The following is a 17296-nucleotide window of genomic DNA, read 5'->3' on the forward strand; positions in this document are numbered from 1 at the left end:
ACGAATGACACATCTCGACTGGACGATGACATCCAGCAACTGGGCAGTGAATATCCTGACGGATTTTGTGGTATTGGCACGTTACCGTACAAATACAAAATTTTGCTCAAGGAAGGTGAAAAACCTGTTATTCATCTGCCTAGGAGGGTACCAGCTCCTTTGCGGGAAAAGCTAAAATCAAAGTTGCAACGCCAACAATTGCAAGGCATAATCTCAAAAGTCACACAACCGACTGGACTGGGTCAGCTCATTGGTCTGTGTCAAGAAGCAATCAGCTGATCTCAGAATCTGTATCGATCCCAAAGATCTGAACAAGAACATTCGCAGGGAACACTACCCTCTCCCTAAGCGAGAGGAGATAACGTGTGAAATGGCAAACATTCACATCTTTACCAAACTTGATGATTCTCAAGGTTTCTGGCAGATGCAGCTCAGGTAGATTGCTGTGTACATTCAGCATGCCTTTTGTACGATACTGTTATAACCACATGCCTTCAAAGATCATCTCCACCTCCAAAATCTTTCACAGTCATGGGGCAGATGACTGTGGGTATTGAAGGTGTTAGAGTATATGTCGATGATATTGTCATCTGGTCAACTACAGAAGAAGACCACATTGCTCGACTAAGAAAAGTTTTAAAAATAATTCACCAGTTTGGATTGAAACTCAACCAATCCAAGTGCACGTTTGCACGCTCACCTTTGACCTTCTTGGGTGATAACAATCTCAGTTCAAGGTGCAAGGCCAGATAATGAAAAGATTTCTGTAATCCAGAAAATGCAGCAGCCAAAAGACAAGAAAGCTGTGCTCAGATTTCTTGGATTCATTAACTTCTTAGGCAAGTTTATATCTAACTTGTTGACAAGGATGTCAGCACTATGAAACGTGATAAGGAAGAACACAGAGTTTGAATGGACTCCACCAAGAAGAATGAGTGGATCTCAAGCATCAAATGATGACAGCTCCAATTCTGACTTTCTTCGACCCAACTAGACCTACACCGATGCCACTCAAGGTGGAATCGGTGCAGTGCTTCGTCAAAAAGATGACCAATCAGACTGGGTTCAAGTTGCATACGCGTCTAGAGCGATGACTGCCACAGAGTGCAGGATGCACAGATAGAGAAGGAGTGTCTTGGACTGATCATATGTATCACAAAATGTCATGACTATGTGTACGGGCTTCCTACGTTCATCATAGAGACTGATCATAGACCTTTGGTCAACATCATTTAAAAAAACCTCAATGACATGACTCCTCGCCTGCAACGCATGATGATGAAGTTGAGGAGGTATGACTTCACACTAGTCTGCACTCCTGGAAAAGACCTCCTTATAGCCGACCACTATCCAGATCCATTGATACTGACAGCTCACCTCCTGCGTACATTGACAATGTTGAAGCTCAAGTGCAGTTGTGCAAGGAAATTCTCTGGGTCCCAGACGAGAAGCTGCAGCAAATTTGTCTGGCGACACAAAAAGATGCAACCTTGCTCCAGGTAATTCATAATCTTCAGTATGTCTGGCCGAAAGGATGTTGTGTGTAGTTTCAAAATTTTCAAACTGAATTGTCAGTAGTGGATGGACTAATACTGAGAAATAACAGAATCATCATTCCGCTAACTCTTAGGTCAGTGACGCTCAGCAGGATTCACAGGGACATCTCGGAATTGTAAAATGCAAATGAAGAAGCAAGGCAAACTATGTATTGGCCTGGGATCAATGTTGGCATTACAGACATGATACTGACATGTGCTATGTGTCAAAAGCCTACTCAACACCCTACTCAAACCCACATATCCACCCTATACCCGTAACCCAACAACCCACCCCCCCTTAACCTTACCTTTTTTAGGACACTACGGGCAATTTAGCATGGCCAATCCACCTAACCCGCACATCTTTGGACTGTGGGAGGAAACCGGAGCACCCGGAGGAAACCCACGCACACACGGGGAGGACGTGCAGACTCCACACAGACAGTGACCCAGCCGGGAATCGAACCTGGGACCCTGGAGCTGTGAAGCATTTATGCTAACCACCATGCTACCGTGCTGCCCCAGTTACTGTACTTAGATCTTGTTAACCTTAATGCTAGTATTAATATTAAAGTAAAGAACTGACAAAGTTATTGTTTTAGTTACTCAATAAATCTTTTCTTACTACTGGACGACTTTGAGTCTTTTTCATCAAGATTCAGAATACCTCATCAATAGTATTCAGTAACATATATTACATTCAGTAGTATATCATAACATACTACAGAAGTGTAATGAAACAGGACCAACACCTATTCAGCATCTCTGTGCCGTGGGGGATTTAAACAAGCAAGTCTATATATAGGTCTTGAGCGCAAGTTCAAAGTTAAAAAAAATGGAACTAAGTTGCGATCCCCAATGGGAACTCCTCCATGTGCAGCCACTCTGCTGAACACACCGGGACCGGTTTCAAATCTTTCTTTTTCCTTTTCCCCTTCAATCCTCTCCCTCCCTCGGAAAAAAAAACAGAGAAACGAAAAAGCGGGAGCAGAGAACAACAAAGGGGTCAAACTCCGGTGACTTTTGTTTTTTCCCACTTGTAAAGATCCAGAGTTGAAGATGCCAGAACAAAACTCCCGCAGATTTTCTCTTTGAAGCGAAAGTCCAAGAATATCTCCAATATTATTTTCTTTCCTCCCCCCCCCCCCCCCCACCTCCGGCAAAGAAAGAGCGAAAGTCAAAGACTTCAAAGGTACCAATCTCTAGTGATTTCTTTTTCCCAAAAAGAGGGAAAGAGCGAAAAATTCAAGAATGTTGATGAGAGCGACGAACCCTGCGCACACCTCCTACCTATTGCCCCGCGCACACTTTGTGTCACGAACATCCGAATTAGGATCAGGAGTAGGCCATTCGGCCACTTGAACATGCTCCGCCATTCAGTTAGACCATGGCTGATCTGCTTGTAACATTCACCTCACATTCCTGCCTACCCCCGAGAACCTTTCGCCCCTTGTTAATCAAGAATCTATCTAGCTCTGCCTTAAAAATATTCGAAGACTTTGCTTCCACTGCCTTTTGAGGTACAAAGTTCCAGAGACTCACCACCCTCTGAGAGAGAAATAATTCTCCTCATCCCTGTCTTAAATGAGTGACCCCTGGTTCTGGATTCTCCCTCAAGAGGAAACATCCTCTCCACATCCACTCTGCCAATACCACTCAGGATTTTAAAGGTTTCCATCACTGTTGAAAAAACAATTTAAGACAGAGATAAGATTTTTTTTCTCTGAATGTGTTGAATAGTTGGAACTCTCTTCTTCAAAAGGAAAAGGAAGCAGAGTTTTTGAATATTTTTAAGGCAGAACTAGATAGATTCTTGATAACAAAGGGGGTGAAAGTTTATAAGGGTTGGATGGGAATGTGGAGTTGAGGTTACAATTAGGTCAGCCATGGACGTACTGACTGGCGGAACAGGCTCGAGGATCTGAGTAGCCTATTCCTGCTCCTAATCCATATGTTCTTACGTAAATTTCTGTTTCACCCAATCCCCTGCTCCCAAATTTGGTCTTGAGCTGACACTGTCTTCTGGATGCTAGCAAGTGTCCCCACTGGTCTACAGCTGCGACCTTCCATGAGCTTCCCCGACATCCTATTGGGCAGACTGTCAATTTGTCTGCTGCCAAGTGGAAAGCAGCCCAGGAATATTGAAATAAAGGCCTACTGTTAACATTATCCGGCCACTTTCGGTGGCGGCCATGGAGTAGGAGGTCGCACATTTGGAAGCTCCTGCTTGCAATTAAACTTTTGGACCTTTTCTCCTGGTTTTTTTCGGAATTTTACTTGATAAATCAGTGGAGAGTGAGACAGTGAGGGGAAATCCCCCACCAGTGGACGGATCAATGGACTAGAAGGGGTCGTGTAAGGAGACATAGTCAAGCAAGGAAGATGCGTGCAGAGTCGGCAGCACAGGAAAGCACGGCGGAGTTGCAGGATCCTGGTGCGGTGGCACAATGGTCGACGGTACAGCTGGTGAAGTTCTTTGATGATAGCTTAGCCAAGCTAAAGAAAGATATGCTGGACCCAATTAAAGCATCGATCGATCGGATGGAACAGGAACTGATGGGAGATGGGCATTTACGCAGCCCTTGGAAGTGGATAGAGCACATAGAGATCTTGCAAGGAAGCTGCGAGCGAATGAACCGTCAAGGGCGATGGTGGTGTGAATGCTCCGGTTTCTGGACAAGGAACAGATCTTGTGGTGGGCTAAGCAGGTACGGAGCTACAAGTGGGAGAACTGTGAGTTGCGCATCTACCAGGGCCAGAAGGCAAGCCGAATTTAATAGGGCAAAATTGTCCCTCTTCAAGAAGGGGGTGAAGTTCGGGATGTTGTATGCAGCGCATCTTAGGGTCACGTTTGAGGGCTAGGAACTTTATTTTGAATCACCGGAAGAAGTTATGAACTTTATCAAGGGCGAAAGGCGAACAGCGGATTAAGGTCACTGAACCCTGGGGAGGGCATTGCAGCGGCGATTTGGTCATAATCACTTCTGTATTGTTTTGAATATGCAGTGCTCTCTGTAACAAGGGGTTATTTTTGTTTGCCCCTTCCTTTTTTCGTTGGTTTTCATTGTGATAAGATGTTTGAGCAGCTGCTCAGAAATGTAAGTTAACTCTGTTCCATTGGAGGGCGGATGGAGGGATTTTTCTCTACTGTTTGTTTACTGGGGACTGTGATGCATTGAATATGTATGTCCTAGCTGAGGGGGGGGGGGAGGAGGGAGAACAATGGGGAGATAGGATGTCTGGTGCCATGGGCTGGAGCTACCAGGCTAGCGAGGTGAGCTAGCTCACGGAAGCACAGTGGGGGGTGAGCAGGTAGTGTCCCTCAGGGATCAGTGTTGGGCCCACAATTGTTCACAATTTACATAGATGATTTGGAGTTGGGGACCAAGTGCAATGTGTCCAAGTTTGCAGACGACACTAAGATGAGTGGTAAAGCAAAAGATGCAGAAGATACCGGAAGTCTACAGTGGGATTTGGATAGGTAAGTGAATGGGCTAGGGTCTGGCAGATGGAATACAATGTTGACAAATGTGAGGTTATCCATTTTGGTAGAAATAACACCAAAAGCGATTATTATTTAAATGATAAAATATTAAAACATGCTGCTGTGCTGAGAGACCTGGGTGTGCTAGTGCATGAGTCACAAAAAGTTGGTTTACAGGTGCAACAGGTGATTAAGAAGGCAAATGGAATTTTGTCCATCATTGCTAGAGGGATGGAGTTTAAGACTAGGGAGGTTATGCTGCAATTGTATAAGGTGTTAGTGAGGCCACACCTGGAGTATTGTGTTCAATTTTGGTCTCTTTACCTGAGAAAGGACGTACTGGCGCTGGAGGGTGTGCAGAGGAGATTCACTAGGTTAATCCCAGAGTTGAAGGGGTTGGATTACGAGGAGTGGTTGATTAGACTGGGACTGTACTTGTTGGAATTTAGAAGGATGTGGGGGGATCCTATGGAAACATTTAAAATTATGAAGGGAATAGATAGGATAGATGCGGGCAGGTTATTTCCACTGGGGGTGAAAGCAGAACTAGGGGAAGTAGATTTAGGGCTGAGTTTAGGAGGAACTTCTTCACCCAAAGGGTTGTGAATCTATGGAATTCCTTGCTCAGTGAAGCAGGTGAGGCTCCTTCATTAAATGTTTTAAAAATAAAGATAGATAGTTTTTTGAAGAATAAAGGGATTAAGGGTTATGGTGTTTGGGCCGGAAAGTGGAGCTGAGTGCACAAAAGGTCAGCTATGATCTCATTGAATGGCGGAGCAGGCTTGAAGGGCCAGATGGGCTACTCCTGCTCCTTGTTCTTATGTTCGTATGTTTGAAATGGGGTTTGGGTTTCTGATGCTGTTACTTGGGCTGGGAGGGAGGAGTGGGGGAGAGCTGCTCTGCTGACAGGGGAGGAACTGTTGCCAGGGGACAAAAGGGAGGTTGAGGACAGTGGAGGCCCGACCCGATGAGGCGAGAGATGCAAGCTGGCGGCTGGCCTAAGAAGGGTGATGGCTAATCGGCGGGGGGTGGCGGGGAGGGGGCAGGGTGTGGGGGAAGAACCAAGAAGCCCCACGACTGGGCTGATTACTTGGAACGTCAGAGGGCTAAATGGGCTGGTCAAGAGGGCATGCATTTTTTCGCATCTCAGGGGATTGAAGACGGACATGGCAATGTTACAAGAGACACACCGAAAGGTTATAGACCAGACCAGATTGGGGAGGGGGTGGGTGGCCAGGTATTCCATTCAGGGCTGGACTCTAAGACCAGGGAGGTCGCGATTCTGATTAACCAACGGGTGGCATTTGAGGCAGGGAGAATCATGGCGGACGCGGGGGGGGGGGGGGGGGGGGGGGCAGCTACATTATGGTGAGTGGAAAGCTAGAGGGGATGTGGGTGGTACTTGTGAATGTATATGCCCCAAACTGGGGTGATGTGGAATTTATGAGACGGGTGTTAGGTAAGATTCTGGATCTCGAGTCACATAATCTGATCATGAGGGGAGATTTCAATACAGTCATTGATCCAGGATTGGACCTGTCAAAATCTAGGACAGGGAGGGTGCCAGCCATAGCGAAAGAATTAAAGGGATTTATGGCGCAGATGGGGGGAGTAGACCCATGGAGGTTCAGATGGACAAGAGTGAAGGAATTTTCTTTTTTTTCCCCATGTCCACAAAGTATGGGCGAGATTCTCCGCAATTGCGGAGAATTGTAAAGGCTGCCGTGGGACAGGCCGTGACCCACGGCAGCCTTCACGCCCACTTCCGAGGCCGATTCTCCCCCCCGGGCGGGGCTAGGAGCGCGGCCCCGTGCGTCACGGCAGCGCAGCCTTGACGACGGTCGTCAAGGCTGCACGTCAAGCGTCATGCCGGCTGACACAGCCGATGACGTCGGCCGCGCATGCGCAGGTTGGACAATGCCAACCCGCGCATGCGCAGTTGGCATCTTTTCCCTCAGCCGCCCCACAAGACGTGGCGGCTTGAACTTGCGGGGCGGCGGAGGGAAAAGAGTGCGTCCGTTACGAACGCACACTGCCCGCGATCGGTGCCCACCGATCGCGGGCCTATGCCCCCCTTGGCACGGCCGTGGTACTGCTGTGCCAATCGGGCCCCCAGATGCCCCAAACGGGCATCTGACACCCGTTTCATGACATCAGCGAGCAGGTGTGTTTGCTGCCATGTTGGGCAGCAAACACACCATCGGCCTCGGAGAATCGCCGCTCGCCGTAAAAAATGGCGAGCGGCAATTCGTGGCATGGGTCGGGCGTGGGGGGGGGGGGAGAATAGCGGGAGGGCGTGAAAAATGTCAGGAGGCCCTCCCGCTATTCTCCCACCCGGCGTGGGGGGCGGAGAATCGCGCCCTATATTCCCGGATCGACCTTTTTATCCTGAGCAGGTCTCTGCTGCCGGGGATGGTGGATATCGAGTACTCGGCAATCGCAGTGTTGGATCATGCCCCATATTGGGTGGATCTACGGGTTAGCATGGAGAGAGGGCAGCGCCCATCATGGAGGCTGGATGTGGGACTATTAGCAGATGAGGGGGTGTGTGGGCGGGTGAGCAAGTCCATCCAGAACTGTTTGGAAATAAATGATACGGGGGAAATCTCGGCAGCAACGGTATGGGAAGCTCTGAAGGCAGTGGTTAGAGGGGAGTTAATTTCGATACAGGCCCATAGAGAAAAGGTGAAATGAGCTGAGAGGGATAGGTTGGTTGGGGAGATACTCCAGGTGGATAGGAGATATTCGCAAGTCCCGGATGCGGGGCTACTGAAGGAGCGGCGGAGGTTACAGGTGGAGTTTGGGCTGTTATCTGCAGGGAAGGCGGTGGAACTACTGAGGAATGGAAGGGGAGCGGTGTATGAGTATGGGGAAAAAGCCAATAGAATGCTCACACACCAGGTGAGGAAAAGGAAGGTGGCCAGGGAAATAGGGAGAGTAAAGGACAGAGGTGGGAATGCGGTCCTGGATGCAGTGGAGGTGAATAATGTATTTAAGGACTTTTATAGCAAGTTATGTGAGTCAGAACCCCCAGCTGGGGTGGAGGGGATGAAGCAGTTCCTGGGTCAGCTGAGGTTCTCAATTGAAATTGAGGAAATAATGGAGGGGCTGGAGGCCATGCAGTCAGGCAAGGCAATGAAGTTACTGTGAAAATCCCCTAGTCACCACACTCCGGCGCCTGTTCGGGTATTCTGAGAAATCAGAATGTCCAATTCACCTAACAAGCACGTCTTTCAGGACTTATGGGAGGAAACCCACACAAACACGGGGAGAACGTGCAGACTCCGCACAGATAGCGAACCAAGCTGGGAATCGAACCTGGGTCCCTGGCGCTGTGAAGCAACAATGCTAGCCACTGTGCTGCTGTGCCGTGCCAGAGTGTCACCAGCGAGTTGGATGCAGACCGCGTCTTACAGCAAGACTTACAGGAAACAATGTATTTTACAGCAAACAAAGTTTATTTACTCAGCAAATAGAATATATTTAAAGAGCATGCTACAACAAATAATCTACAGAGTCTATTTAAGAGTCTCTCTTAGATATAGCAATAGCGAAAGGAACTCATGGCCGAAACCACAGCACTTTTCCAGATATAACAGTGAGTGGAGGATAGTTTCATACAAATTATGTGTAATATCCACCCTAGTGTCTGTTAATAGTATGAGCTCTAGGCATGACTGACAGGGGAATTGTCCAATCATTTTCATTCTGGCAAGGCATAGTGTCAGTCCACATACCCACTATGCCATCAACACATATTCCCTGTATTTTAGGAAAAGTTTATATTGTGAATGGAACAAACATTGAATTTTTCTGTACAGTGATATATTTCTGAAATTAACAAATGTATCATATTTGGCTGTTCAATGCAATATAAATTTGAACTTTCTTTACAGGTACCATTACTAAAAGAACTTATATCGTTTCTTCTCTTTTATGGACTGATTTAGCACATCCAGGAAGCAACACTATTAGCACTGTTATGTTGTCACAAGCTCCTGCTTGTTTTGCAGTTTCAACTAATTGTTTGCTGATAGTATTTGCTAGAGTTTCATACTGAATTTCTTGTAGTTCGTCAGTTGCTTCCTGACTTGATTCTTCACTGCTTTCTTCCTGACTCATAAGATATGCTTCTTTATATAAGTTTTCAATGTCAATATCTTCTGATGCAGTTGGAACAATTGTCACTGCCTTTTGTTTCATTGTTTTTTTGGTTATATTCTCTTGGTTTAGGTAGCCATTTGAATTCTCGGTGTGTGAAGTAACAGGAGTAACATGTATTTTGTCATCACTAGATTTCTCTTTTGTTAAAAGCTCCTCAGAAGAGTGTTCTATGAAAAAACTGTTGTTCTTAACTTCATAGTCAGGTAAGTGTTTCTCAGGAAAATTTGTCTTTGTTGTCTTGTCCTCAGTGTTCTCCTTATTTAAAGTATCCTCAGGACTATTATTCATGAATATATTGTCTTTCTTCGGTTCTTCTGAAACTGCATCTATAATCAAAGGGGATTCCCCCTCTGTTGGAACATTCTGCAGTAAATTATACATGGCTTGCCAAATGGAACCAGGTTGTTCCTTTAATGAAAAATGCCTCTGTATATTTTCAATGTTCTTCCAACCATGTTTCTTGCCTAATAGCTCCTCAAACAAATGTTTAAGGGATAGCAAAGCATCTCTATGCCCCAGCTGTGAAAACTCATCAAGCAACTGTGTTATGGTGGAACCTTCCTCAACAATTTGGTCATCTGACCTCTCAACTTGTAAAGAATGAATTACTGAGCGAATTTCTCTAGATTTTGTATGAAAAGATCTAAAATAAAAAGAAAGCATTTCCAATGAGATTGAAACTACTTCACGTCTAGTTAGCACTTTCCAGAATCCACTTGAAGCTAGAACAAGGAACTCGCATGAGGCATCAATAGGTACAGAGACAGTATATGGTATTGGTATAATAGATGTTTTAAGCTTGGGGTCTCCATGGAATCCAAGCCCTCGAGTTGATTGAATGAATCCCTCTACAAGCCCATGCTGTTTATTTTTACTGATACTTCCACCAGACCGAAGAATACGTTTACATTCTTGATGGTTTGACGTGCTGTGGTTTTCGGTTAAACGATAACCTTTTCCATTTCTACACAAGACAGCATGTACATCACCTGCAGAAAGATACGCTTATCGTTTAAACAATACTGATTTATTGATGATCTAATTGCAACAATTAGTCATATTTCAAGTTTAATTCTAATCAGTAATTTTAAAAAAAAATCACAATGTCTGTGAACATCGACCAGGAACACTTACTAGGAATTCAGAAACATTTCAATTCAACATTGATTAAAATTGTGCACTTCATAAAATGGAAATATGGAATAATTATCTCTAACGAGGAGATCAGAAAAAAGCCAAGTTATTTCCTCTGATCACACAAAGATCACACTGGTAACAGTCCCTACTAAAACAGACTGCCACACAAATTCCAGATATAATGTCCATTTAACAATTGGAGCTGGGTTTGAATTCAGCCTGTCAGATCCTTCAATTAGCTGTTAAAGAATGTAGATACTCCTCAGTCAGTTAAGGAAAATCTTTTGGAAAATTTACCTGTACTCCATCTGACTCCCGCAGGAATCATCTCAGACAGTGGCAACCCACGGACTTCAGAAGCTTGATTAGATTAAAGCATTCAGCTATATAATGAGAAGGGAAACTGTGACTGTGATGTGACCATTAATTCACTAGACACACGATTGGAAGTAAACTGTGGTTTTAATAGTCTTACAACTGAGCCAGCCTGCGACCAGAGGAACTGAGAGCAGGCTTACGGCTGCAGCACTTTATACTTCCGGTTAGTGGGAGGAGCCATGGGCGGAGCCAAGAGTGAAGCCCACTACAAACTCATCTCCCCCTATGGGCAGGGCCGGGCAACGGCTCACATACAGAGCCCACAATGACATAATACAACGCAATGCAATACAGTGTGAATTACAATGCAGTATTTTTCACCACATTCACCCCTGTAAACATATCAAGTCCGGTGGGGGTGACGGGTCTACAAATTGAGTCGGTCCGGTGGCCGAGTCGTCCTTTGGGATCGGCGGAGAACCGGGGTTGCAGCCTCTTCGGGTGGCTGGGTGGTGACGGTTGGTGAGGGTACGATGGTGGACTCTGAGGGTGATTCGGTCCGAGCTTCGTACCTGACCAGTGCGATAGGGGGCACAGGAAACCTATAGGCGCGGGGGCGCAGGGCGTGGTGGGTTGGGTGGGGTGTAGTGTGAGGGGTACCTCGGTGGTGGTGGTGGTGGGGTTGGATCCTGCAGGCGCCAGGTCCCAGAGGGAAACGGCGTCCTGACGGCCATCAGCGTATTCAATGAAGGCGTATTGGGGGTTTGAATGAAGTAGTCGCACTCTCTCTACTAGCGGATCTGTTTTGTGTGCCCGGACGTGCTTCCGGAGGAGAACCGGGCCGGTATCCTCAACCAGGGTGGTAGCGAAACCCCCGTGTTAGTGCCCCTAGAGAAAACAAATAGTCGTTCGTGAGGGGTCTGGTTTATGGCAGTGCACAGGAGGGACCTAATTGCATGGAGCGCGTCGGGGAGGACCTCCTGCCAATGGGAGATCGGGAGATTCCTGGACCGGAGGGTCAGTAGGACGGTCTTCTAGACCGTCGCGTTCTCCCTCTCCACCTGTCCGTTCCCCCTGGGGTTATAGCTGGTAGTCCTGCTCGAGGTGATGCCCTTGTCGAGCAGGTACTGACGCAGCTCGTCGCTCATAAAGGACAAACCCCTGTCGCTGTGAACGTAGCTGGGGAAACCAAACAGGGTGAAGACGCTGTGCAGGGCTCTGATGACTGTGTGGGAGGTCATATCTAGACACAGGATGGCAAAGGGGAAGCAGGAGAATTCGTTGATGACGTTCAGAAAGTACACATTTCGATTGTTCGAGGGTGTGGCCCTTTGAAATCAATGCTCAGGCGTTCAAAGGGCTGGGATGTCTTTACCAAGTGGGCCTTGTCTGGTCTATAGTAGTGCGGTTTGCACTCCGCGCAGATCGGGCAATCCATGGTGATGGCTTTTACCTCCTTGGTGGAGAAAGGCAGATTTCGGGCTTTGACGTAGTGGGCGAGCCGGGTGACCCCCGGGTGGCAGAGGTCAGTGTGGGTAGCTTTCAGGCGGTCGTCATGCGCGCTGGCACACGTGCCACGGGGCAGGGCATCTTGGGGCTCGTTGAGATTCCCCGGTCGGTACATAATATCGTAATTGTAGGTGGAGAGTTTTATCCTCCACCGCAGGATTTTATCATTTTTTATTTTGCCCCTTTGCGAGTTGTCAAACATGAAGGCAACCGATCTTTGGTCGGTGATGAGGTTAAACCTTCTACCTGCGAGGTAGTGCCTCCAGTGCCGTATGGCTTCCACAATGGCTTGAGCTTCTTTTTCAACCGAGGAGTGTTAAAGTTCCGAAGTGGAGAGGGTTCAGGAAAAGAAGGCGACTGGTCTCCTTGCCTGGTTCAGAGTGGCGGCGAGAGCGACCGCTGAGTCGTCGCTTTCAACCTGGAAGGGGACGGATTCATCCACCGCCCGCATGGCAGCTTTGGCGATGTCCTCCTTGATGCAGTTGAAGGCCTGGCGGGCCTCAGCTGACAGAGGAAAGAGTGTGGCCTTAAATAGTGGGCGGGCTTTGTCCGCATACTGGGGGACCCACTGGGTGTAATAAGAGAAAAATCCCAGGCACCTCTTGAGGGCCCTGGGACAATGAGGGAGAGGGAGTTGTAAGAGGGGACGCATGCGGTCCGGGTCGGGGCCCAGGACTCCGTTTTCCACGACAAAGCCGAGGATGGCTAGCCTGGTAGTGGGGAAAACGCATTTCTCCGTTTTATAAGTGAGATTAAGTTTCTGGGCAGTTTGGAGAAATCGGTGGAGGTTGGCATCGTGCTCCTGCTGATGATGGCCACAGATGGTGACGTTATCCAAGTACGGAAACGTGGCCCGCAGCCCGTACTGGTCCACCATTCGGTCCATTGCTCGTTGGAACACCGAGACCCTATTCGTGACGCCAAAGGAGACCCGGAGGAAATGGAAGAGGCGTCCATCTGCCTCGAACGCCGTGAAGTGGTGGTCCTCCGGGCGGATTGGGAGCTGGTGGTATTCAGACTTCAGATCCGCCGTGGAGAATATGCGGTACTGGGCGATCTGATTAACCGTGTCTGCAATCCTGGGGAGGGGGTACGCATCGAGGAGCGTGAACCGGTTAATGGTTTGGCTATAATCCACTACCATTCAGAACTTTTCCCCGGTCTTGACGACCACCACCTGAGCTCTCCAGGGGTTGTTACTGGCCTCTATGATCCCCTCACGTAGGAGCCGCTGGACATCGGTTCTAATAAATACCCTGTCCTGCCGGCTATACTGCCTGCTGCGAGTGGCTACGGGTTTGCAGTTCAGAGTGAGATTAGCAAAGAGTGGAGGGGGGTCGATTTTTAGCGTTGCTGGACTCCAGATAGTGAGTGGGGCAGGGGCTCGCCGAAGCTGAGTGTGAGGCTCTTGAAATCACATCGGAAGTTGAGTCCAAGTAAGAGTGGGGCGCAGAGTTCGGGGAGTACGTACAGCTGGAAATTAGAGTAGCTGGCGCCCTGAATCGTTAGGGTCGCGACGGTGTGCACTTGTATGTGGACAGAGTGTGAGCCCGAGGCGAGGGAGATAGTTTGCCGTGCAGGAAAGACAGGGAGCGAACAGCGTCTTACCAGGTCTGGGTGTACGAAGCTCTTGGTGCTCCCAGAGTCGAAGAGGCACAGTGTACTGTACCCGTTGATTTTAACGGACATCATCGAGTTCTGAAGGTGTTTTGGACGCGACTGGTCTAACGTGACTGTGTTGAGTTGCGGGTAGTCGGCGGCTCGATCAGCTGTGCCTTGACGGTGGCCCCGTGATGACTGTCCGCTGAGGTCGTAGTCTTCGAGATGGGATTCGGAGGCTGGAGAGGATAGCGTCCAAGATGGCCGCCCCCGTGGATCGCACGTGGCAGGCGGCGAGGAAGATGGCGTCCAGGATGGCGGCCCCCATGAGTCGCACGTGGCCGGCCACGTGGAGGAGGGTTGCCAAGATGGCGGTCCCCATGAGTCGCACATGTCGGGTAGGGGCGGAGTCGGCAGACATGCTGCAGCATTACGGGGCCTGCGGGCCTGTGAGTTGGGGTGGCGAGTGCTCTGGACTGTGAAGGAGTTTGGGGTTTTCGACTTTGCCAGGCATAAGGCACGGTTCTCCGCTCCCCACGCCGGGTGGGAGAATCGCGGGAGGGCCGGGCAACTCACGACACGCCCCCCTGGCACCCCCCCCGCGATTCTCCCACCCCCCGCTCGGAGAATCGCCGCTCGCCATTTTTCACAGCGACCTGCTATTCTCCGGCCCGGATGGGCCGAGCGGCCTGACGTTCCCGACCTGTTCACACCGGCGGCAACCACACCTGGTCGCTGACGTCATGAACATGGCGCCAAAGCTTTGTTTGTGGCTTGTGGAGGGGCGGAGAGGGGAGTGAACACCACGGCCGTGCTCGAGAAGGGACAGGCCCGCGATCGGTGCCCACCGATCGTTGGGCTGGCATTTCCAAGGGATGCACTCTTTCCCCTCCGCCGGCCCGCAGGATCAAGCCGCCACGTCTTGCGGGGCAGCGGAGGGGAAGACGGCAACCGCGCATGCGCGGTTTGGAGCCGGCCAACCTGCGCATGCGCGGCTGACGTCACTTAGGCACCAACGTCGCGTCATTCTCGGCGCGTCAAGCGTCAAGGCCCGGCGGCCGAGATTTACGGAGCGCCGTTCCTAGCCTCCTGGGGGGGGGGGGGGGTGAATAGGGTGCAAGGAGCGGCCTCCAAGGCTGTCGTGAAACTCGGCCGAGTCCACGACGGTCTTCCCGATGCCGTGCGGGAGCTGAGAATTCCGCCCACAGTGTCCTTTGCGACCGCAGCTGCTGCAGGTCGCGTTGTGGGCTGGGCAGTGCTGCCGTGGGTGTTGAGGCTGTCCACAAAAATGGCACGCTGGTGCTGCATAGTGGGTGGGTGGCCGTGCGGCACAGGCCTGGGGCAGTCGCTGGTCAGGGGACCCACGATGGGGTCGCCTGGTCCGCGGGGAATGAGTTCAAACTGCGGAATGAGACCTCCATAGCTGTAGCTAACTCTACAGTGTCCTCCAAGTTCTGGGCTCATTTTTCAAGTAATCGCTGGCGCACTGTAGCCATCTAAGATGGACACCAGTGAATACAAAATGGAAGACTGCAAAGAGTGCAGGGAAAAACGGATATGGTCAAAAGCAAACAGCTTGCAGAAGCTTTAAGCATTGGGACACTTGCAAAAACCGGTTTCCCGACAGATGCAGAGTTCAGGTAGCGCTGTTAATGGGAAAGCCATCTACATACTAATGAGGTGATACCAGGACAACCCTGGGCACAATAGATACACTCAAGTATCTATTGATACTTTCAAAAGCGAAGCAGACACGATGGAGCCAGCGAAACCAGGACAATGAGTCCTAAGAACCGCCCCAGCCATCAAGGAACGACCCTAGGATAGGGGGGTTCAAATCATATCGATTGGGGAAAGGCCCAATCGATACCCAGCAGGTGAGGAAGCCCGCCCCAAGGGGCACGGACCTCCTGGGACCTATAAAAAGAAGGTCCCGCACATGGTTCGGTCTCCTGTCTCCGGCCTCCGACTCCAGCCTCCAGATCCTGTCTTTTATACCAGCCGTCGAGCAGCAGCCATCGATAAGTAAGTGCCAAAACGACGATCGCTACCTTGACCTAGGCATTACTTATACCCGTGCCGACCAGTAGTATCAAGAGGTTGCAGACCAGAACGGAACGAAGGCCTTGTTCCCTGACCTTGCCTGTTCCTTCTTAGATAAGTATTAGTCGTTTTATGGTAGAGAAGTAAATTAGTCTTTAGCGTGTGCATGAGTATTTATTATAATTGTTATAATAAACTCTAACTGTTTGGACTTACTAATTGGTGTATAGCTTTATTGCTTTGAACTTGACCTTGATGCTTGTGACGGTGTCTCTTACGGCACCTGGCGACTCCAGAGCATAGAAATAAGAAACAGAGCCAAGCGAGTGTTAAGCACACTTCCTCTGTTGGAGGAGTGTTAAACACACTAACTCAGAACGAGCAACAGCACATAGTTGGACCTGAGCCCTGCAACGTATACATCACGGACACAAGTTCCATATGCTGGGCGGCTATTACAGCCTGAAAATTGCAGTCCCGAGCAAGGGCTTTTAAATTGCGCAGAAAGTCTTCCAGCGACTCCGCAGGGCGCTGGCGGCGGGTCGTGAAAATGTGCCGCGCGTAGACCTCGTTGATGGGCTGCACGTACATTCGGTCGAGCATCGCCAGGGCCTCAGTATATGAGGTGGGACAATTCAGTTGCATAGAGATACGATGGCTCACCCTTGCGTGCAGTAGGCTGAGTTTCTGCTCCTCTGTAGTCTCGGAAGAGCTTGATTCAGCCAGGTAGGCCTTGAAACATTGAAGCCAGTGTAGGAAAATTTCCTTCGCCTCTGCAGCCTGCATGTCGAGTTCTAGTCGATCAGGTTTGAGGGCTGATTCCATAGTAGTTTTCTTCAAGTTTTCTAAGACTATTAAATTGATGTGACCATCAATTCACTAGGCACACGATTGGAAGTAAACTGTGGTTTTAATAGTCTTACAACTGAGCCAGCCTGCGACCAGAGGAACTGAGAGCAGGCTTACGGCTACAGCACTTTATACTTCCGGTTAGTGGGTGGAGCCATGGGCGGAGACAAGGGTGAAGCCCAGCACAAACTCCTCATCTCCCCCTATGGGCAGAGCCGTGCAATGGCTCACATACAGAGCCCACAAGGACATAATACAATGCAATGCAATACAGTGTGAATTACAATGCAGTATAATTCACCACAAACTGTTCTCCTTAAAGTAGAAACGTTAGGGAGATATTTGAAAGAGGAGTTCAAAATTATGCAGGGTTTCAATACTGTAAATAGGAGAAAAGGTTTCCAGTGGCAGAAGGGTCGGTGACAAGGACACAGATTTGATTTAATTGGCAAAAGAACAAGACGTGAAAAAAATAAATTATGCAGTAAGTGGTTATGATCTGCAATACATTGCCTGAAATGATGGTAGAAGCAGATTCAATGAAAACTTGCAAAAATAAACTAGAGAAATACTTGAGGGGAAAATATTTGCTATGAAAATACAGCAGGGCTGTGGAACACGAAAGAAAAGATTTGCATTTATAAAGTACCTTTCA

General features: G+C 48.9%; 1 protein-coding gene across 2 annotated transcripts in view; it reads right to left on the reverse strand.

Annotated features, from left to right (window-relative positions):
• Positions 1–8472: 8472 nt before the first annotated feature.
• The window catches only part of LOC119966345 (protein phosphatase 2C-like domain-containing protein 1), a 52045-nt gene continuing 43221 nt past the window's right edge, over positions 8473–17296 (reverse strand). For both annotated transcript variants that reach the window (XM_038797858.1, XM_038797859.1), the window contains one exon: positions 8473–10175. In XM_038797858.1, coding sequence (XP_038653786.1) covers positions 8938–10175 — 1238 coding nt within the window. In that variant the 3' untranslated portion in view covers positions 8473–8937. The remainder of the gene's footprint in view (positions 10176–17296) is intronic.

The sequence above is a fragment of the Scyliorhinus canicula genome, chromosome 5 (genome assembly GCF_902713615.1).
Source record: "Scyliorhinus canicula chromosome 5, sScyCan1.1, whole genome shotgun sequence".
NCBI lineage: Eukaryota > Metazoa > Chordata > Chondrichthyes > Carcharhiniformes > Scyliorhinidae > Scyliorhinus > Scyliorhinus canicula.